We start from the raw sequence: 23,095 nt of genomic DNA, 5'->3' as shown, positions 1-23,095 counted from the left end.
TTTTCACTCACCTCATAGTTCTAGCCGACCTGTGACAATGAGACTGTCACAGGTCGGCTCAGTAGATCGGGAGGTGAGCGAACACATACCGGCGTTCGCTCACCTCTCGATAATGTCACGGCTCTCTGCCGTGACAGGGGAGGGGCTGGATTCCCCCCTCCGATCCGCCAGCGCTGACTGGCGGAACGGACGGGGGAGAGTACAGCTGGCTCGGCCCCTAGATGTCACGCAGCTGGGCGGATCCAGACATAATTGTCGGAATCCGCTTCAGCGTCTCAGTATACCGCAAGCTACTGCTCGCGGTATACTGAGCCTAGGGTGACGTGAGGACGCTAGTTTGTGTCCTCCCGTTACCCTAAGGAGAACTATGGGGAAAAGCCTTAACCCCATAGTTCTCCTTTAAGAACAAATTGCTTTAATTTATGAAGATCCATGGAAGTGCAGCTTGTTTGTAAGGAGAGTTCTTTGGTGTATTTAAGACCTCTGTGTCTGCAATCCTGGGCAAGATATCCATAGACGAATGTAGCAACAACAAAAAAGCAAACAAAGCTATGTTAAGCACACTACTGATGGTGGGGATATTGGTGGGAATAATTGGTGTACTGTCTCCTTTAACCTCCCTGGCGGTCTGATTATGTCAGTATTTTTAAATGTCAAAGCGGTACATTGTTTTGCATGGAAATTTGTTGTTTTACATTGTAGGCCTGTAATTCTTAGGAATAACGCACTAAATTCTGTCCAAACAAGAGTCTAGTAGACATCCCGGGTATGATAAAGTTTGAAACACGAAATCATAAATGATAATATAATAAATAATTGTAAAAAATATTAATATAATAATACATTTCATTCAATAATGTAATCAAACCAAAAACACTGAAATTTGTCCAAACCATGGTGCAATATTACAAGTCACTATAATACTAGACACTGCATATTGGTTTAGTAAACATCCCGGGTATGAAAAATCGCAGAATCGTCGCTGTTGTCACTTTCAGTGTCTGATGACGAATTTCCCCACGAATCACTATCGCTCAATTCTGCAAGTGATTCTATATCACTATCGCTGTTTTCTAGCTAGTCGAAAACCGCTTTTGACCTAAAGAGATGCTTTTTGGATGCCATGGACGTTCTCAAGTTTCCAGGCAGAAAGAACAGTAAAAGTGCAGGCAGGGCACTGGACAAAGCTCTAGGGACAAAACTGAGGTGGAATGGTTTGATACAGTAATGTAAATCATAACAGATTACATTGTATTGTGTGTATGTCATGTTTTTACTTTTGAATTTCCCGCCGCTTCCGCCCCCCTGCGACTCCGGCGCTCGCAGGGAAGGAACCCAGGAAGACAGATGCCGGCATCGGCCGGGAGACACAGCGGGAGGACACCAGGTGCTCGTAGGGACAAGGTAAGTGACACTACAGTGTAATCCCGAGTGTGGCTCAGGGTTACCGCTTTTGGTACTGAAAATGAACCCCGAGCCACTCTCGGGATTACCGCCAGGGAGGTTAACAGGGGGAAGAACCCTGTGTACAGAATAAACGACCAGAAAAAAAAGAAGCGCTACTACCTAGAAGGGATACCACATAAATTTGTTTGAATCGTTTGATGGCGGGTGTGGGAAAGAAAAGAAAATCACTCACTGTTGGATGGAGGTGGCTAATGTCCTCCTGTTGGGGAATGGAAAGGTGGTCCTGTCTGTGCAAGAAACTTCTTTATTCACTGTTGCAAGGTGGCTGGATCCATAAATGAAGATAGTACCAGGTGGATCCTGAAATGCTGGGCGTAAGTCTGTACTTGCAGCTGTCACTTAGAATGGGTGACCCTAAGATGATGTGGTGGACGGGCTCAGCTGGCCAATTTTGACCTTTAACAAATTGTATATAATATGTGTAGGTGTAATGCATGAGGAACATGGAAATTCTGGTTAAACAAACACATAGCAAAAATGGCAAAATCCTCAGGAACCAAAACATTTTCTGAAGCTGTGTCACTAAGGGGTTACGGGGCATACCGGTCAAGAGCATGGTGAGATATTCTCTTGCCTAGGAGTTGCAGATACCCGGCAAAACTTTTGCAGCGCTTCTTTAGAACTCTTTTAAAGTTCATCTGATCTCTCTCTTGATCTGCCCATACAGCTCTTTATCAGAATTCTTTTGTGAAAGGCATATAACCGTATGTGTGAGATTTTTCTTTGTATCACGTAACACTGTAAAAGTAACACCTTAACTTATTGGAAAAGCTAACACACTTTAGTCTCCTTTACACGTCATTATCTTTGAGGTTAATTTAACATATGGTTTTCAAGCACGGCAACATATATTTTTTTAAATAAGACTTTGGAATTATGATTTGGTAAAATGTAATATTTTCTAAGTCTTCAACACTGACACAGACCATGAACAAGTATGCAGATTAGGTGGTCTGTTTTCACACGTTGCATACTTCTTCAAGATCAGTGATAGAATTAACCCTTTTGCTGCCTTATGTCAGTGGCAGCGGGGCTGTTTAAACAGACTCCCGGCAACTAAAGCCGGCTGTCGGCTTTACAATGGAAGCGATTCTGGCGGCCGTCAGATCGCTTTCTATGGGCCAGTAAAGTGCCTGCCTACCCCCTCACCCGACACCCCAACCGTGTTTCCCTCCTGCGGGCCTAGGACCGGCATGTCGGGTGCCAGCGGGAAGATGGAGAGAAAAGAGGTGAACTTCTGTTCACCGACCTCCTCCCCATTCTATGGGACTGGTATTGCATCCCTTCTGGTGTCATAGCTATCATTGCTCGGGTCCTGATCTGCACTTCAATAGCGTATTTAAAGTGGAAAGGGGACACTAGGGGAGGCTTCCATCTAGCCACTCTGTCATAAAAGCCAGATCAGTGGAGGGCTGCAGTGATGGTTGTCCTTATGGAACTTTGTCCCATCTCCACACAGGATGTCTGGAGCTCAGGTCAGAGTGACCATCGAGTTCTTAGGAGCCCCTTTGCTCCCCCAATTGCTCAGTTTGGCCCGGGCAACCAGCTCTTGGAAGAGTCCTGGTTGTGCCAAACTTCATCCATTTGAGAATTACGGAGGCCACTATGCTCTTGGGAACCTTCAGTGCAGCAGAATTTTTTTTTGTAACCTTCCCCAGATCTGTGCCTTGCAATAATCCGGTCTCTGAGCTCTGCAGGCAGTTCCTTTGACCTCATGTGTTACGTACCTTTGAGGAGTCTGAGTTGACGAGGGCGGCCTCTCTCACAGCTCCGGTCCCGGAGCACCTGGATTGGGTACAGGGGTTCCGGGGCACAGAGGGGCAAGGGTGCCAAAGGATGGTGAGTCTGTTGCGTTGGTTAGACGAGATGAAGTGCGTAGATCCGGGCAGGAAGCAGGATACAGATGCACAGTAGAGTGGATCAAGAATACTCTAGATCAGGCGAGCTGAGGAAGCAGAACACACTGAAGAAAACACAAGGCAGAAGAATCGTCAAGGCAGGTCGAAGTCATCAACGAGCTAGCAACGCAGTACAAAGGGTGAGGCAGAATCAAGGTAAAAATAAGCCGGAGTCTTCAGGGAGCAAGCAACAGCAGAAGGTAGTCCAAGCCGGATGTCACGCCTGCTGTGAGAGTAACTGCTTGGATCTCAACTGCGGAAGTTTATACTTAGGGGTGTATGGGGTTAAGGCTTCTCAGGCTTGAATCTCAGGCGTCTCTCCCAATCTTTAGCGGGGAGTTAGAGATTCTTGCATCATAGCCTTATAACTGAGAGAAAGGAAGAGAGGTAATTAGGCTATTACTTCATAGCCTATAGCCCTAAGGTAACCACAAAACTTGAACCCGTATTGGCAACAAGGGAAGACGGTTTCTGATACACTGAGTTTGATGGAAGGAGAAACCCCAGCAGACAGTTGATAGTAGTCTTAAACACAGTCTATATCACTTTAAGGTGTTGATCCCAGTATCAAGGGTTTAGGACTCCAGTAGGAGTAGTACTTGCGTTTGGGTCCATCTAGAGGTTGCAGGGAGTCCTGAGGCAGGTCGAGGAGCGATCAGTCACTGGCAGTCCAGGGAAGATGGGTCTCAGGCTTCAGGAGGCAACAGGCGCTTCTGAACCCAATTGTGCGACGCCATGTTGCCTCAGCTGAGCCCTTAAATACCCCCAGGAAGCAGGAGGAGCCGCCGGCCGGAATGAACGGCTTCCGCGTTCCACCGTGGAACACAGGCCGCTCGCCCTGCAATCAGGAAGTCGAGCGGCTTCCGCGTTCCACCGTGGAACGCAAAGCGGCTGTCTGTGTAGAGAGAGAGGGCGGTGTGACGCCACGTCGCCGGGACTCGTTACACCGGGTCAGTAATGGGTAATCAGGATACAGAAAATACAGGAACACAGACAATCTGACAGCATAGCTGATCACAGACTATATAGCCCAATTGTTCAAATGACACGCCGGCACGCACGTCTACGTAGAGACACCGCTCCTATTACGGCTCAATAGTCCGCAACAGGCTCATGCGGCGACACTCGAACTCTGGCTTTCTGACATCATGGCTTTTGCTCTGATACAGTATGCATTGTCAGCTGTGAGGCCTTCTATAGAGGGGTGTGTGCCTTTCCAAATCATGTCCAATCAATTTAATTTACCGCAGGTGGACTCCAATCAAGGTGTAGAAACATCTCAGCAATGATCAAGAGAAATGGGAGGCACCTGAGCTAAATTTCAAGTGTTGATGCAAAGGGTCTGAATACTTATGTCAGTGTGATATTTCAGTTTTTCCTTTTAAACATTTGAAAACATTTCTAAAATCCTGTTTTCACTTTGTCATTATGGGGTACGGAGTGAAGATTAATGAGAAAAGAATTTAAACAACTGTAGTATCAGGCTGCAACATAACAAAATTGAAGAGTGAAGGTGGTCTGAATACTTTCTGAATGCACTGTACTTGCTATAAATGCATTATAGCTAGTGTTTACTTTCAATTACACATTTGTACTTTTTCTTGCAGAGTATACAAAAATGTCAATACCTTGACTGAAAAGGAATCGTGCTTCCATCAGTGCTGGCTGCAGCCTCGTGCCTATAAATACATCTTGCTCTGCTGTAAGCCAACTCCTAAAAGACAGGCTGCTTATACAACCAAATTACAGTCTGGTCTTCAGTTTCCGAACACTGCCTTCTAGTGGTGCCTGAAACAGTTTCTTTACAGCAAATATGCAAACATGTAGTCAGACCATGCTGTTTGGTGTGCCTGCTTAAAATAAAGAGATGCACTTTTTAAGTGACTACATGGTCTTTGAGTTGTTTGGACTTTATCTAAGCAAATAGTCAGATATGCTTATAAGGAAATAATCATTGGCAGCCATCTTAGTCCCATTTGGAAATACAAGCGACTCTGTACGAACAGTTTACAGTAGATTTGCTGTAGCCACACTTCCCCTACCATATATCTCATGTTACAAAAACAACAGAGGGTGTGTGCAGAGGACAAAATATACTTCAACTATCAGTATATCCTTTGTTTACTTTATGCTACAATTGTTACAGACATGGAAAAGGCAACCTTTGCACTATGTACAAATGAAGTCGCCTATATTTTCACTGTTTGCATAACAGGCTGCAGAAAGCTGTTCTCAAACTAAAAAAAAAAAACTGCCTTGAGTACACTTTGGAATATAAATATTTGGTATCTCAGAAGAAGAATTATAGCACACTATGGGTCCCAGTTATGAAAAAAATATATACATAAATAAATTTGACTTACCTGTAAAATTTTGGAGTACAGTACAGGACACAGGATCTGTCTTAACCATGGATTATAACTGGCACCGTGAGGTGATTGGGCACTGTCATAAAATTTTTGCAAGTACAGCCCTAGTATAACCCCTTACACTTCCTGCCTACCTCAGTTTTGTAGCAAGCAATAGGGAGATCATAAGAAACAGAGGGGAAGGACCTCTGTCCTATACTCTAGGAAAATAATTTTACTGGCAAGTCAAAAATTTTCTTTTCCTAATCATACAGTACGGGACCAGTCTTAGCCATGGGGTGTCCAAAAGTAGGCCAAATGAGAGGTGGGCAATGCAATAACCAAAACACTAACAGGCCCACGAAAAAAAAAAAAGTGAAGGGCTTGATAATGCAGGTTGAAGCACCTTACAACTGAAACTGGCATTCGATGAGGCCTGAACATCCACCTGGTAGATAACAGGAGGTGATAGCAATGAGAAAGGCCACACTGCAAGTGAGCTCAGATTAGGCAATTACTCCTGAAACAATATCCCTTATGGGTTGGCCCCTGAAGGGCAGACAGAACAATATTCCAGTGTCATTGGGGAAGTATAAAGGAAGCAATGTGAGCGATACCCTGCACAAATGCCTTAACCAAGGAGTGGCCAGCAAGCAGTCTTTGGAACAAAATAGCTAGGGCCAAGATCTGCCCCTTGATGTTGCTCTAGATCAGATGCTGATCAAGACCACACTTGAGGAAAAAGACAGATCCATCAGACAGAAAATTTCATAAGCATGAAAACCAGCTCAAGATTGGAAATCCACCATGTCAGAGAGCCTCATTGAACAGGGGCATGTGACAATCCAGAGATAGAGTCTGATTGTGCCACGCTGCCAGAATGTTTAGTTGCATCCAGAATTTTCTGGGCCCAGATGAAAGTACTCACAACCTTGAATACTGCGGAGAGGGAAGGGTTTATACTTTTGCGCCTGGCACAGGTACCCAGGAGATGCCTGAGGATTGTTGTGATGTACTGTAGGAGGATGAAGCAGAAGGGGCCTGGCTAGTCAGTGCATTTCCAGAAAGAAAAATGGTGCAGTCTGTGCAGGCGCAATGGTGACCCATGCTACAAAAGCAGCAACAAAGTGAGGTAAAAATGGTGCCATATTTAAAAATGGCCAGCTCTCCCTCCTATGGCTGTGAAACTCCATGGAAAATGTTTTACAGCCTGTGCTCTGCTATTAACTCTGGGGGGACCCGGGTATCATCACACTGGGCCGGAGAATGGCACTAAGCCCGACTCCCCAAAGCAGATTTAAGGGAAAGGGCTCCACTAGCCCCGGATCTGTAAAGCACCCTGAAGCTAACTCAATGTGTTGAACTAGGGACCTATATGAGCGCCTAATGCAGGCTTGAGTTTCCAAAGCAACATTACAGGCTGGCTGCACATCATCTTTCATGCAGGGAACAGTCCCTCAATGCTTATCTGAGCAGTCAAGCAATCGAAAAGCTGCAGCAAAACAGCCACAGTGGCTATGAAACAGCTACAACTTGCTAGAAGAATCTTGAAAAAAAATCCATAAAGAGGACAGCTTCTTTCAGTAGAAAGAATACATCCAGCCTTGTATACTAGTGTACAATCACCTCAAGGTGGCAGTATAACCCATTGTCAAGACTAATCCGGTGTCCTCTACGATTAGGAAAGATCAGTTTTGTGTGTAATGTACTCAACAAGGACTGAAAGAGAGAAATGTGTAAGAATCTAGGCTAGGTTTAAACTGTTTTAATTTTGAAAGGATGTAAAATATGTATTTGCAGTGTCATTCATTACAAACGGAATACACTCTTCCAAGCAGTCTCTGACGGGAATTTCCTTTCATTCCAGAACTGCATTCCTAGTTTAGTAAAATGAAACCCTTTTTTGCTTCAATGCAAGCAAAAGCAATCCTCTACAACCAGAATGAAGTTCTGAAGTCAGCAAATGACTTGTCAAGAAAGGTTTTTCTTCTCCTCTTGACAAATTCCTGTTAACACTAGTTTTCACCCACGGACTACACTGTATCTTGAAATACGTGCGTAGAATCTCTACATCATGAGTTACAGCCAATTCATTCAGAGTAAGTGCCATTAATGCAACAGCTGAAATAACAGCTCAGTTGCAATATACAGTTATATATTCCTTCCATGACAAATAAAAGGACTTCTGACACTAATTCTATTGTGTGTATAATGGTGTGAAGAGAAATAATCTAAACTATGGTTATTTATAGACAAAAGAGGCACTTGTGGCACATCCTGGGAAATTTTGCCCCGGCAAAGTTTCTTGCACAGTAAAGCTCTATAGATGCAAGATGGTAGTAAGTACATATACACCTACTGCTCATGCTCGCTCACCGATAGGTGTCCCACTGATAATTAATTTAAATATTTTTATTTTTTACATTTAGGGGCTTTGGGGAAATATTAGGGGTCTAAACAGACCCTTGATATTTCCCTTTTAAAATAGAAAAAGAGATTGAGAACACAGAGTCCTCAATCTCTTCTTCTGTGTTCATCCTCTATGAGTGTTCCTGTTCATTCATAACATGAGGGCGGAGTGTGTTTACTATAACCTCAACTATGAATGAACAGGAGGTGATGTAGATCCCTTCCCATTCATTCATAATTGAGGATATAGTCCACATACCATATCCTCAATTATCTACAAACACTCAGCGATCACTGACTGCTTGTACCCGCTCTCCTCTCTGGCACGCTGTCACAGGAGGCTGATCGAGCGGTGTAGGGAGGAAAGCCCAGCCTCCTGTGACAGTGCCATCTCTGCCCCCACACCGCTCTGCCGGACTGTGATAGTCGGCTGAGCCGTGTGGGAGGAGACGCCGGCTGCTCACTGCGTTCTCCTCCCGCAGCGCTCAGCCGGCTATCAGTTTCTCTCCTCCCAGCTGGGACATAGAGCAGCGCCCAGCGGGGAGGAAAGAAATCAGGGATGCACCGATGTACCGGCAGGAAAATTGCACTTTCGGCATTATGCCAAAAGTGCAATTTTTGGCCGATATGTTTCGGCGGCCGATATATCGGTGCATCCCTAATTTTAAGTAAACAATAGCGAGGTATGCAATTATATCCTCAACCCCTACCTCCTTCCCCCCAGTTGAATGTTACATACTACTACTTAAAATGTAAGAAAAAACAGATTCCACCTCTGTAAGGCACTCTACATACTTTAAAGTGGATCAAAGAATCGACATATAATCAAAAAATATCCAATACAAAAAGGATGTGACCACTGCATACAACTCATATGAAAAATAATCGGTTACCTGCACCTAAACGCTGCATACAATGGAACGAATATGTGTGTTATACCAGCCACACCTCTGAGGAGAACTTTTGTGAAGATATATGGACATGATCAATCTTTTTTGAATGAAAACTGTTTGTGGCCTTTGCTTGCATATTTGAGTATCCAGCCTAAAGGAGATTCCTGCAGAATCTAGTGCATATGACGACTATAGATTTATTGGCAAAGGCCTGCACAGCTATCACAGATTTCAATATTGACATATTGCTAGGAGGAACTATCCTATTCGGATTGTGTGCGGTCAGGATCCGGATTGCTTGAACTGGGATATACAGATGAACCAGATGTCAGGGCTGTGACTCCTATGTAATGCAGGTCTGAATATGTTTGGACATCGGATTACAATATAATACATGTTCTCCACTTTGCAGTCATCGTTTAAACACTACTGTATATATTGAGACTCCATATATCACCACATTCAGTGATTATCTTTGGCACAATATTGGATTGTTGAAGAAGTGCACTCTGGTTGAAACTGTGAAACACATACTGTACTATTATTGGCTGGATTCCACCTTTCCTTTTAAAAAAAATACATACTGAAATAAAGACTATCCAGATGGTATATGAGGCTACAATGGAGTGGGAAACAGCACATTGGAGTGAATTTAACATTTACCATGGTTTTTAATAGATTGTGGTTAATGTTGCTCTAATGAATATTATCGTTTGATTGGTAACAGTGGCGTCATAAGTCGGGTGCGGCCCGCACCCGGGTGACACCATTGCAGGGGTGACACCAAAATGACTGACAGTCATTTTGGTGTCACCCCCTCTAAAAAGTCGGGCACTCGGTCATGGACCGAGAGCCTGACAGTGTCAAGAGAGAGCAGGGGACCCGGCGGCATACCTCATCCCGCTGGGTGAACGTCCCCTCCTCTCTCTGCCAGGGGCCATCACTAAGATGGCCACCGGCAGGCGTCACTTACATGACCGCGCATGCGCCATGACATCATCGTGCACGCGTGTGGTGACATCACAGCGGGGAGTAATCCGGTCTCCGCCCCGGGTGACACCCGGCCTCGGGATGCTCCTGGTTGGTAAATTACTATTTTTTATTTTAGTTGTATGCAGTGGTCACATTCTTTTGTATTGGATATATTTGATAGAAGTTGATACACTTAAGTATGTAGAGTCCCTTATACAGGTGGAATCTAGGTTTTTTGATGTTCTGTGTTTACCGATGATTTCACACTTGGTGTATTCTGGGGTATTGGTAGTCACATTTTGGTTACGTATTATGTTACATACTACTACTAGCTGTACCATGACCTGGTTAAATAAGGATCTCCACAGGCACCAACTAATACAAAACTATGTGCTTAAGAACAGGGGGTCCCATGGAACATATAACAGTCCTGGCTTAACCCACCTGAATTTGGCTGAATGGGAGTGACAATTTTATGATTCTGGATATTGCGCTCAAGCTATATAACAAGGATTGGACTGTTTATGCCTCACGAACATTTATGTCTTCACCTTGTCTTTACAATTGCAAATTTGTGCAGATGTATAAAAGGAGAATAACAAACAAAACTATATGAGACAATGCATTTTAAGGTGTTCAGACATGAACTATGCTATGTTGTGTGATATGTGAAGTCAGCGTTAATACAAAAACACATTTTGTTTGGAGTCAAATTCCTTACATGTTTAAAGTAGAACTGAAGCCAATTTTTTTTTTGTTTTGGACAGAGTAAGGGAGGGTTTTATCTCCCTGTCAGTTTTCTTTTGCCATCTGTGTCCCATTGGGGAGATTTCACTTCCTGTCCAATAGACAAAACAGGAAGTGAGATGAAATCCTCCAGATTAAAAAAAGGAGAGGGAAATCCCTGGTGGTCATTAGAACTAGGGTCCGCATTGTAAGGTTTTCCATCTATTCCTGTTCTGATGACAACCCAAAATGTGGGATTTTCTTTTACTTTCAGTGATAAGACTTTGGTTCAATTCTTGAGAATTGGACGAAATTCTAAAAGTGTACACCCAGCCTTTGGCAGCTGTGGCAACCACGGCTGCTTGAATTAATCTGACAGAATGCAGTCACTGTCTGGCTGCTTATTTTCCAGCCGGCTCAGCCATTTTTTTCAAATCTACTTTTGTTGAGCCGGGGGAGGGGAGCTTTTGGCCAAAATCTGAGCTGTCTTTGGCAAGCGTTATTGTTGTTTAGAACCACGTAACTTGTTTCCACAGCCGCTATGTATTGTTTACTTCCATGTGAATAGATAATCCTTTGGGGGTAAGGACAGTGGCCAAGTATTTAGCACCGTGGCCTTGCCGCACTGGGGTCAATTACCAATAGATCACATGTTGTGCTTCCCCTGTTTGTGTAGGTTTCCTCTTCATAGCATCCATTTATAAAGCCTTAAATATAAAAGTAGGTTTGCATTCTAACCAAACCAGTTCTAATTTGCTATCCAGAAGAAAGAGCACAAACTAATTGCAAGATATAGATCTTGCAAAGAAAACACAATGGATTGTCATGATAGACAACCCTTCATAGACTTACAACTTAAATGTATACACCTCTAACAACATTAAAGCCCATTTCCACCTTTGCACAGGTATTATTATAAAAAGAATCCCAGCGATGAAGCAGGCATATGCAGTTACTGTATATGAACACAAACTTACATTTTTTTAATTAACTTTTCATTTGCTCAAGGAAATGGATACCCATGTGCTGTGCAAGCAATGTGTGTAAGTTCTCCACACCACCCCCCCCCTACCCAAAGTGTATTCTGTGCAAAAGCAGAGCTGGAGTCACAGGGAGGGGGCAGCTGTTTAGAGCTTGCTTTACAATCCGACCCTAGTGTCAGACTGAATTTCTTGTGGAGAAAATTATGAATTTCTAGGATTCATGCCTGATAAAAACTTAATAAAAAAATTGAAGAAAACTTGCAGTGTGAGTCATGAAAATGTGCACATGTATAAATCATTGCACCTCTTTATTACCCAAAAAAATGCTAATCACTTACAAAGGTGACAAAAGTGGAAATGGACTTTAAATTAATTCTGACCCCTAAAATATGCTAATTTGTAGAACATATTTACCTTTTTTTAAAAGTGTTTCAGTAAGAAAAACATAAAAGAAAAACAAGATTTAAATGTGTTAAATTGACCAGACTATTCGGTGTTGAAAAAAAGATCTTTATATTCATCATGGCAAAGGAAAGCTGAAACAAATAAATCACATGATTTCATATAAATATACAGGAAACAAAAGCAAACATTGTTTTATTTATTTCTTCTAAAATATATTTTAAATACCCAAAAAATCATTGGAAACAATAAAACCTTACCATATTGTATTTTCACAGTATCTGTACAGTTGTCAAAAATGCAATTTCTAAACCCCCAAAATTACTATAAAAATGACACTGCAATACAAAAATATTGGATAGCTCAAAATCCCTGAACTTGTCTTAGAGATGGCTCTGTACACGGCGACAATTAAAAACACACAAGAACATGTTGATGATGTGCAATGGCAGAGGCACTGCCACAAATACAGAACATATTACTGTCATACTGTATGCATTAAACAGCCTCCTCTGCTTCTCAATATAAACAGGTGCATACCTGCAAAAGGGACACACTCCATAGTTAACCCTAGTATAAGATGACAAAAAAAAAGGAACAGAATTTATGCAAAAACACATGAAATCACAAAAAGAAATAGGTCTTTAGGAGGCTTATCTCTGACCACACACACACACGAATAAAACTTTTTGACAGATGAGAGATCTGGAGTCTGTAGATTCACCAAATAATTGCCAATGAAGAGACACTAAGTGTATTTTTTTTTCTTGTAGTCACCATTTAATAAATAAAGTTCTATCGAATTCTAACTTACCTCTTCAAATGGCCACTACATATATTATGCACACTACTGTATTCTGTTCTCTCGTCTACCACCCTAGCTGCTAACAGACTATGCAAAGCTTCAGGTAGGTATGCCATGTGTTCTCCCATACTTGGCAGTAACATGATTCTTGAGGTGCATGCAACAAGTATGAGGTGTGGTGGACCAGAGTGGGGAAGCAAAGTTAGGGCATCAAAGGGTGCCTGCTATATATCTGGCGTGACATGGGGAAAAGGTCACATAAACAGGAACTCTAAATTGTTGAACAAACCTATCACTTAAGGATGATTATGTGACCACAAAACAAACTAAGTTTGGCATACAGATTATACACAAAAAGGATGCCAGCTATGCCTGAGGTTTTATCTTAACCACAAATGTTTTGCACCACCACAAATTTATCTAGAAATGCTCTTCTAACAGTAAAAAATAAAAGTATGCAAATTACAGCAGGACATGCTTTACAAAAAAAGCAAAAACCTGTCCATGAATGGCTTATAAGTTAAAACAGCTTCAGAAATAGTGTTGCAGACATTAGCGACTGCATGTACAGGTGAAACTCGAAAAATTTGAATATTGTGCAAAAGTTCATTTATTTCACTAATGCACTAATTAGCCGTCTACCAGGAGATTTTGGAGCACTTCATGCTTTCTTCCGCAGACGAGCTCTATGGGGATGCTGACTTCATTTTCCAGCAGGACTTGGCACCTGCCCACACTGCCAACAATTTTCTGAGATTGTGGATCTGGGTTTTCATGAGCTGTAAGCCATAATCATCACAATTATGACAAATCGCGGCTTGAACTATCTTGCTTTGCATGTAATGAGTCTATCTCATATATTAGTTTCACCTTTTAAGTTGCATTAGTGAAATAAATGAACTTTTGTACGATATTCTAATTTTTCGAGTTTCACCTGTATGTATTCCCATGGTATGCTGCACCACAATGTGTTTATTTTGAAAAACATAAAAACTAAGACATATTTTGAACAAAGAAGGCACCTGACCTTAATCCTTGCACATATTATTCTTGGAAAGTGATAATATAGCTGTTAATACAGAGGTGTCCATGATCTTTAATGAACAAAGGAGACCCAGACACAGCTGGGAAGCTTCCTCTATAAGCATGTAGAAAGTACATTAAAAACCTTCCATGTTGATTGCTTGGAGGCTAGCATTTTATAAGTATGGCTAATTACTGAGCCAAAGATTTATTCATATAATTTTACGCCCAAACTGGTTGCAGGCAGTCATAATGTAGAAGGCAAAAATCATTACTGCCAATTTCTAATACAACTGCATGTCTTGCTCTAAAGGGTGTGAACTAAGACCACAGAGCATGAATGTAGCAGGCACAACCTGTTATGAAGTAACGGAGATGAAGAAAAAGATCCAACAAAGGCTGTGACAGATTCTGAGCTGTAAATGGAATGTCTACTACCTGCAAAGATTAGGAGGTTACACATTGTATGCGATTTAAAAAATAGTCCGCTTCAATTCAGTATCAAAACGGTTGCCCAACTTGATGACCCAAAGGCTGCACAGAAGCCTGGATATTGGGACAGAATAAATTTTATGTTACTTGACCAAATTCACTGTCTTGTTAACAGCAGAAATCCTAAAATCTATAAAATGTTTGCAATCCTTGAGGTAAAGGTTGGAAAGCACTAAAATTGCTTGGAAAACAGACCTGTTCACATCATTTTGTTTTCTAATTTTGAAGACAAAGGTTTAGTAAGAACAACCAGAAGAGGCTAACCCAAAAAAAACGGTAAATTCCAGCTGTGCCAAAAGAAGATCCTCTGTGACACAAAAAATAAGACTCCTGATAGACACTACCAAAACAAATGATCCCAAGACATATTAAACTCCTCTTTAATGCTAAGGAAGTAAAAGGCTTATTTTGCAAAATAAATAACCTAATAGAAAGGGTCACAAGTTTTTTACCAGCTGTCGGAGAAGCATTCTATCAATTGGGGGCGTCATTTCATGTCTGTAATTAAAGTGAATCTGTCTCACTCCTGGCAAAGAAAAGGCATACTACTAACCACTCCCGAAGCCAATCTCTGCTGTCTTAAAGGAGAACTATGCGGTAAGTGCTTTTCCCCATAGTTTTTCCAAGGGTCACGGGAGGACATCAACTAGCGTCCTCCCGTGTCCCAAAGCTCAGTATATCGCGAGCTACAGCTCGTGGTATACTGAGACCGCCGCAACTGGGACAGATCCCGACAATACTGCCCCGATCCACCCAGCTGCGTGATTGACAGCTGGCTCTGCCTATGTAGAGGCAGAGCCAGCTGTACCCCCTCCCTCGTCCATTCCGCAAGTCAGTGCTGGAGGATCGGACAGGGGAGGGGAAATCCCTGCAGGGAGTGGTGAGTGACAGTCACGGCTCTCTGCAGGGACATGACCAAGAAGTGAGCGAGCGGCGGTATGTGTTCGCTCACTTCCCGATCTATTCAGCCGACGTGTGACAGTTTCATTGTCACACGTCGGCTCGAACTATGAGGTTGAGTGAAAATCAATCACCTCATATTTCTCCTTTAAGGGCCCTGTCACACCATGTCCACAACAGATCGGCATGCGTTTCTGAAAACGTGGTGCGGTGCGTTTGTGACGCTTTTTTTTAGGGGGTAATGTCATTATGCAAATTAATCTCTTCCTGCTCCATGTCATAGCTTCTGTTGCGTTTGTGACGCATCCGGGTGCGTTCCAGTGCAGGAAAAATGTGACATGCATTTTTTTCTTCCTGCGCTGGAACGGACTGGACTGGTGTGAACAGAGCCCAAAAATAACATGCGTTGGGATGCATTTTTGGTGCAGAAGACAAATGTAACGTACCGCATCTGATCCGGACATGGTGTGAATGGGCCCTGAAGCGCTACACTGCCTTAAACATTTTCTGCATTAGACACACTTTGGGACATGTTAGACACCTGGTTCCCTAGTGCGCAAGGCCCTGAGGTCACTACTTTGCCCTGTAACGATGTAGGGGCTGGCCTTATAGAACCACTGCTTGTAGCTAGGGCGTAGGAACTAGACACTCCAGTAGTGTCAAATGCTGATTTTTCAGCCAGCGTATTTCATCCAGACAGCAGAGATCAGTGACACAACCCTTTTCTTTTCAGGGAGTGCATTTAAATGTCTCTAAAGAGCAAGCTGCAACCAGACATGCTGTGTATATAGCAAGTTTTAGGTAAAGCATGCAAACTTAGCTTGTGAAGGGTATTTTCACCCAACTACCCTTTTCCTTTTCCAAGGTTTCTCTTGAAACCACTGAGCAGGTCAGATTATTTTTTGTATGATGGAGTACAGACCTCAACAAATTTTTAAAACCTTTGGATAAAAATCTACATTGTGTCAAATAAAAAAAATGCCTTCTAAAGTTTTAGGATTACAGCTTGGAGAAACCAACCCTATATTGTTTGACTACCTCACCAGTGTGTTAACTTTGACAGTGTAAGAAGGGGGTGGGAGAGACAGGACAAACCACTCAGGAGCCAAAATTCTGAGAGTGGTTGACTATAATGAGAAGACTACAGTCTTCACACTTTGACTATACTTGAAAACATTTGTGAAGCTCACAATCATGGGAAGCACGCTCTGCAGTTAAAAATGTATGTCTAGGGAATACACACATGCTGCACATCTCTGCAATACATGCATTCAAAATCCAGTGTGCTCCAAATATGTTGCAGTGAGCCAACCACTCTGCCTCTGCTTCACAAGCAAATTAAAAACAATGTTATCAGTTCTGCTGATTTTTCGTCATTGAACTACAGAACACCTTCCCATCTCCGGGAGATGTCCTGAAGTCCACAAGGAGAGAACCAAATGGCAGAGCTGACAACACTGATTTTAGAGCATAGGCAGCATTGTGAGCTCACTACAGGAAGCTAGTATGCTCAAGTTCTGGCAAGATTACAGGTATTTTTCTGTACTTTGCTTTTAAGAAACAAAACACGGGCAATGTGTATGTATTTCTTTTTAACAGATATATATTCTGCTCAAACATACAATTTGACAAGTCCCCCTCCACCTCTTTTCTTAGCAAACAGCAAAACAATTCAATTCACTTATTCTGCTTAATATTCTTCTCCCTGGTTTATGAGGAAGCATGGCTATTGTTATAATGTGATACTGTTAATGCACGTTACAACAGCTTGGTTAATAAACTGCTTAGAATTCTTACACGTGTTGTATTTCTGTGTTGGCAAAAGCCCAAAGTGGAAGACCAGCTAAAATTTTGTTTTTGAATAAGGAGGGGATATGTTAGAACTTGTATCAGGAATTAAGGGAAACTTTCACAATGTGAAGACAGAGATAATAACCTCAACCAGGCTGAAGCCTCCTAAGGTCTTCTAAAAAGTGTTTTTATTGCTATCCATCTACCTGCATTCATCTTGCTTTCCCTATGAAAAAAACCTGACCTCACTATCTAACGAAAAACATTTTTTTGCCTTGAGCTTCACTTTCAGATAGCAGAAGAGGAAATCTTAAAGTGACACTAAACTCAAGAGTTAAATCTTAAAAATACATTCAAGTATCTTCACTATTAACAAAAATGTATCTTATTTGTGTATCACTCGGCTGTAGATCCTCCAATCATCTCTGAATTGGTGCTGACACTGTCCTTCCTTCTGGAGAGGGGCTACTTTTCTTTCCCATGGTCCCTGTGTGTGTTGTAAAGTAGTCACCACTCAAAGCTCACTCCTGTGATGGACTACAATCTCATGTTTAGTTTATTAATTTGTACTGAGATTGTAGTCCATCCCGGGAGCGAGCTTGGAGCGGTGACTACTTTACAACACACACAGAGACCATGCGGAACAAAAGTAGCCCCCCCCCAGAAGGAAGGACAGTGTCAGCACCAATTCAGAGATGATTTGAGGATCTACAGCCGAGTGATAAACAAATAAGATACATTTATGTTAATAGTTAAGGTACTTGTATGTATATTTACGGTTTAAATCCCGAGTTTAGTGTCATTTTAAAAGCATAAACAAAACAGTGAAGGGACGACCTGAATCTATTCAAGGAGACAACTTAGTTGGAGGGGAAAGACAGCCACCACCCACTGCCATTTTCAATTATACCTTTCCCTTGGAGACTCAGAACATCAATACAGACGATCAATGGATTAAGAGTGAAATAGGACAAAAAAAAAGTAATAAATCACACAAAATATACTCTTCAAATCCATGGATGTTGGTCAATGACATTAAATTTTGAAGAAAAAAAAATAAGAGCAACAATGCTAGTTTCTTTGCGCACCAATTTGGCTTTAACATGACAGGTCCAAAAAACGAAACAGTTGAAAGAACAGCTTAATACAAAAATATACGGTAGTATTCGTAAACACCCTTTTTTTTTTGAGACTCACGAGTTTCGGAATGTTTTTCACCAATTCATTTCAACAGACCTGAAAACAATCTAATCAAACCCGAATAAAATTATTTAAAAATTAGCTTTAAAATGTTTAACCTCATCAGTGCAAATGTCATCTGCAAAAGATTGCAGAGTAGGTATCAGATTAAAATCAATGTGTGCTGTCCCACTACCTGCTAATGATTTATGTATTGAACAGTAGAAAAACTCCCCACTGGCTATAGAAAAACATGAATTTACAGTAGAATTTGTTGAATTTCCAATCACACCTTGGTTATTTCTAACATTAAAAATGACATTATTGCAATAATTACATAAATTGTACAAAATTGTAAAAAAAAATAAAAATGGAAACTCCCAAACCACCTTTCCTGATGATACACAGGGGATTAAAATGTGTGCTTTAAAGTTCTACAAAGTATCTATATAAGTTAATGCTTACACACACGAGTTTCATTTACCAGTCCGCTTGTGCAAATTCAATGTTCAAATGAGTGCAAATTAGTTGTTATATAAATAGAATATTTGTGACCTAGATGCATATATGTGTAGGATTCATGACCTGACAAGCGTGTTTAAAAAAATACAAAAAAAATTTCAGGAAGAATGGACGATTAAAAAAAAAAAAAAGGACCAATCACTTATAGGATGTTAATCATGAAAACGGACAAAACCTGCATATGCTGGAAAATACTAGGTTAGGATGAAATTCATTAATACAGTTTTTGTGTATTAGCCCCACAAAAGTACTGTCTTCAGAAATGTGGTGTGTCGTTTCTTGGCAGCATGAGGGCGTTAGGCTGTCCTGGATTCTGGGAGTACTGTGTACCCAACACCCGCTCTGCAGGAACATCGATTTACATTTCTGTACTAAACTTTCAAAATACAGTGGTACCTCGGTTCACGAACTTAATTCGTTCCATGATTCTGGTCGCGTACCGAATCAAACTGTGATCTCGACTAGAGGAAAATTGTAGAAATGTCACCAGCACACCGGTCCTTTTAGGATAGCAAAAGCTTCATTTATTGAAGTTCTTTGTCATATGAACAAGCGCTTTTTCATATGACAAAGAACTTCAATAAATGAAGCCTTGGCTATCCTAAAAGGACCGGTGCGCTGGTGACATTTCTACAATTCTGCTGATATTTGCGGTGCGAGCATCCCCCACTACAAGGGACTTTTTGGTAAGGAGTGCAACAAGGATAGTATTTTTTCCCAGACTAGAGGAAGCCACGACCATGTGTCAGAGCGGAGAAGGTGGCTGCGGATGTGTTCGTCACCCGATGCAGAGTTCGCAAACGGAAGCAAAATTTTGCCGAACTTCCTGTTCGCGAACAGAAGCGTTCGTGAACCGAGGTGCCACTGTATAGAATAGCCAAGTTTGTGATATAACATGTAGTTATACAGTTTTCAAATCATCCCTATCGATTTTTTTTCGAGCTGATCTCTGGTCAAGTGTAATTTTCTTTTTTTTTACGATTACCCAATCCTCTGAACCCCACCTTATTCCTACCTCTTTTCTGCTCATAGAAATCCCATGCTAATATCTGGGTGATGTATTTTCACATCCCAGCACCCCAATCTTTAGCTTCAAGCACCACTTGAAGCAAATGGGGTCATGCTCTGCACAGCTAAGTTGGGGAAGGGCATGTGAGGGGTGTTTAGGTAACTGATTAACCAATGCAGTTAGCTTGCATGGCAGCATTAAGATGTGCACCACAAAAAGGCCGGGGGACTTGCTTCAATTGATATTTTTTTCTGCATGGACAATAGATTTAAAACAAATCTTATAAACGGATTAATTTGACACTGCCAGCTGCATAATTACGATGTACTGCTACAGCCATAAGGTAAGGCCAGGGACAAGTACAGCAGCTATAATTCCATCAGAAAAACTAGGGCAAATAAAGAACAGGACAGCTTTTAGGTCACGTTTTTAGGCATGAATAACAGGACAAATGTAAAATAAAGTTGGGGGATCGTAAGAAACAAGTGTGCAACTCTTTAGAGTGCAAACCAGGAGCGATTTGACACTATCATAAGGATGAAACCTTCTAATATCAAGGTTGCACCACAAAAACTGTACTGAGAATTTGCTTACAACCCTGGCCTCTTTAGCATCGGTTTTAACAAAGACAGTCAATTCTCATGATGTATGTCCTAAATTCACAGCATAGTCAGCCATTTAATGAATTATAATGCAAGCCTCCAAATTCAGTACAAACCTGTGACCACTAAAGAGAAAGATAATACCACCTCTGTCACTGCAGGATAATTACAGAAGTGGCTACTATACGAGCCCTTTTTACCTTATCTTGCAGTTGCGAACTGACTGGCTATATTCTAAAGGACATTGGTCCAGCTCACAAAATGGCTGCTTACACAGTAAGTGACAAGTCCATTTTAGAACTGTTCTAAAACAAGAAGGATCAAATGGAAGCCCATAATTTCTATCAGCTGTTTAACAAAAGGAACTCAAAAATCTATAAATTCTACCAACACAAATAAAATTGTTTTCTTTTTTGTGTGTGTGTGTGAGTGTGAGAAACGGAAAAAAAAATAGGGTGGGGGAAAGCCATTGGAATAAAATGCAAACATAGGTGTGCCTGATTTCTGCTACAGTACAAGTGCTTGTGCATCAAGTATTAAATGCAATGCTTATCACAATGACGTGTCTTCTAGATTAAAAAAAATTTAATGGAAAAAAAAAGAAAAGATAAATAAGGCACTGTACTTTAACAACATTCACTGATTCAAAGAAAAAAAAGACCTAAATAACTTACTTTGAGCACCAAAACAAAACAAAAACCCTCTAAAAACTATACACTTCCCTTCCCCATACTCCAAGCTTTATGATTCCTACAACAGCATGGTTAACGGTAGGTTTGCTACAGTTTAAAAATGAAAACAAAAAAAAAGTTCACAATTAATGCAAAGTTATAACTGTACAACATAACACAGGTAACCATTTTAGTTTCTCATTTTAATTCAAGTGATCATCTCCTGCTTTGTGTGGAAGAGTCTGTTTGTGACCTGCTTATTCTTTTCTCAGCGTGCTGAGCTTTTTTTGCCGTTTTAGACCCAATACACAACTTCCTTTGACATTCCTTCATCCATGGCTGTGATACCCTAGTGATTCTCTGTTCTGACAGGACTGGGGAAGCTAGTCGCAGTTTTGATGATCTTGTCTGACACTTCCGAACGACAAGTCGTGTTTTGTTGGGTTTTTTTTGCATAGCAGTTTTTGTTTTCCCTTTCTTTAAAGTGGCTGCCTTACCCACTTGAGCTTTCACCTCTTGCCTTTTTGGAGCCTGGGATTTTGAAACGGTGGCTGTTCTTTCAACTTTGTGCGCTGTTTTTTTTGTTGGTAGTGCGGTTCTAATATTACTGTGCCTATTTTTATCCAGCTGTTGTTTTATTTCGGTCTTTCTTCTTTTAATTGTCTGTACACCTGGCTTTGTTGAATGGTCATCTTTGGGACGTTTTCTAGCTTTCTGCTTTTCACCAGCGGCGACAACTTTACAGACAGGGAGATTTGCAGCAGTCTGTGAATTCATTTTTGAAGGTAATCGCTTATTGTTTTGCACGAGGTCAACGTTTGTTGACGAATTTTGTGCCGTGGATGTTTTGCTTTTTTTATTTAATGGTGTTTTTATTTGATGATGTAATTTTTCCTTAAAATTATTGTACTTACTTAGGTTTCGGGCACTAGTAGGTTTATCTTTTGGTCCTGAGCACCTGGAGTCACTGGCTCCTTTTACTGAGACTTCTGAAGTCTCAACAAGCTGTACTTTGTTGTCTGGTTCGATGAGTGCATTTTGAGTTGTGGCATTATTAAGCGCTGGATATGCAGAAGCAAATTTCTTCAGGTGTTTTTTCAAGCGTTTGGCTTGCAGAATGTGAGGATATAAACTTGCGCTTGAATGTTTCTGCGAAGGCAGAACAGGAAGCTGATGTTCTTCAGGAATACGGGTATTTATTTTCTTGACAATCACCAAAGATTTGGTTTCCGTTGTTTCCAAGAACCATCTACAAACATCAGATAATTTAAAAGAGTTCTTAAAAAGCATTTGCATCGGAGAATATCTCTGGGTGTCTTCCACGGTTTTGACTTTCCGCACCCGTTTCTTGGTTTTCCATATCTCTTTTAATTTGTCTGCTTTATTTTTAGACTTTGGGGCAAGGGACACATCTTTCTCTAGTGGAATCCAGTTATTGTGAACGGAGGAATATTTGTTATTAAAGGTGGAGATACGTTCTTGGCTTTCCTCCTCAAAACACCAGTCTATAAATTTTGGTCTAACCTTTGCTTTATCTTTTGAACGATGTAAAGAAATGTCCATGTTAGTAAATGCACGAGATATATTACATTTTGAAGGTTGCCTCCTATTTTCTGCAGAGGGGGGTTCCAATATTGTTGCTTTATTAAGCTTCTCATTATCCTCCGTCAATGGGTTTAATGCAGCACATTTTGTTTTACTCCTTGTTCGAGCAAAAGAAACGGAAGCATCTGCTGGCTCCTGCTTACTAATTTTTTTACATTTAAATGGACAATTATTTTTTAAAACACCTGGACTGCAGCTGATTTCTTCATCTTCAACCTTTATGCAATTTTTGCTTTTTGAACAAAAATATACCTTTCTCTTACCAGAGCTCATTTCAAAAGTTATGTTCACATTTTCTACCGTCTTCGCAGTAGAGGAAATCGTATTTTTGAACATTCTTTCAGAAAGTAATGCTTTTTCTTCAGCAAACTGGTCGTTTAAAAATTGTGCAAAGCAAT

The 23,095-nt window shown here is 41.2% G+C and overlaps 1 protein-coding gene across 1 annotated transcript in view; it reads right to left on the bottom strand.

Moving 5' to 3' along the window:
* The window catches only part of CUNH10orf12 (chromosome unknown C10orf12 homolog), a 50,091-nt gene extending 27,436 nt beyond the window's left edge, over nucleotides 1-22,655 (bottom strand). The window contains exon 1 of the mRNA XM_018565730.1: nucleotides 22,007-22,655. Within this exon, the coding sequence (XP_018421232.1) occupies nucleotides 22,007-22,655 (649 nt within the window). The remainder of the gene's footprint in view (nucleotides 1-22,006) is intronic.
* Nucleotides 22,656-23,095: the final 440 nt, after the last annotated feature.

This window comes from Nanorana parkeri, unplaced genomic scaffold (genome assembly GCF_000935625.1).
Source record: "Nanorana parkeri isolate BGI_ZX_2015 unplaced genomic scaffold, ASM93562v1 scaffold881, whole genome shotgun sequence".
NCBI classification, from domain to species: Eukaryota; Metazoa; Chordata; class Amphibia; order Anura; family Dicroglossidae; genus Nanorana; species Nanorana parkeri.
The sequence above is the reverse complement of the archived record's forward strand: the minus strand, read 5'-3'. Positions and strand labels throughout refer to the sequence as shown.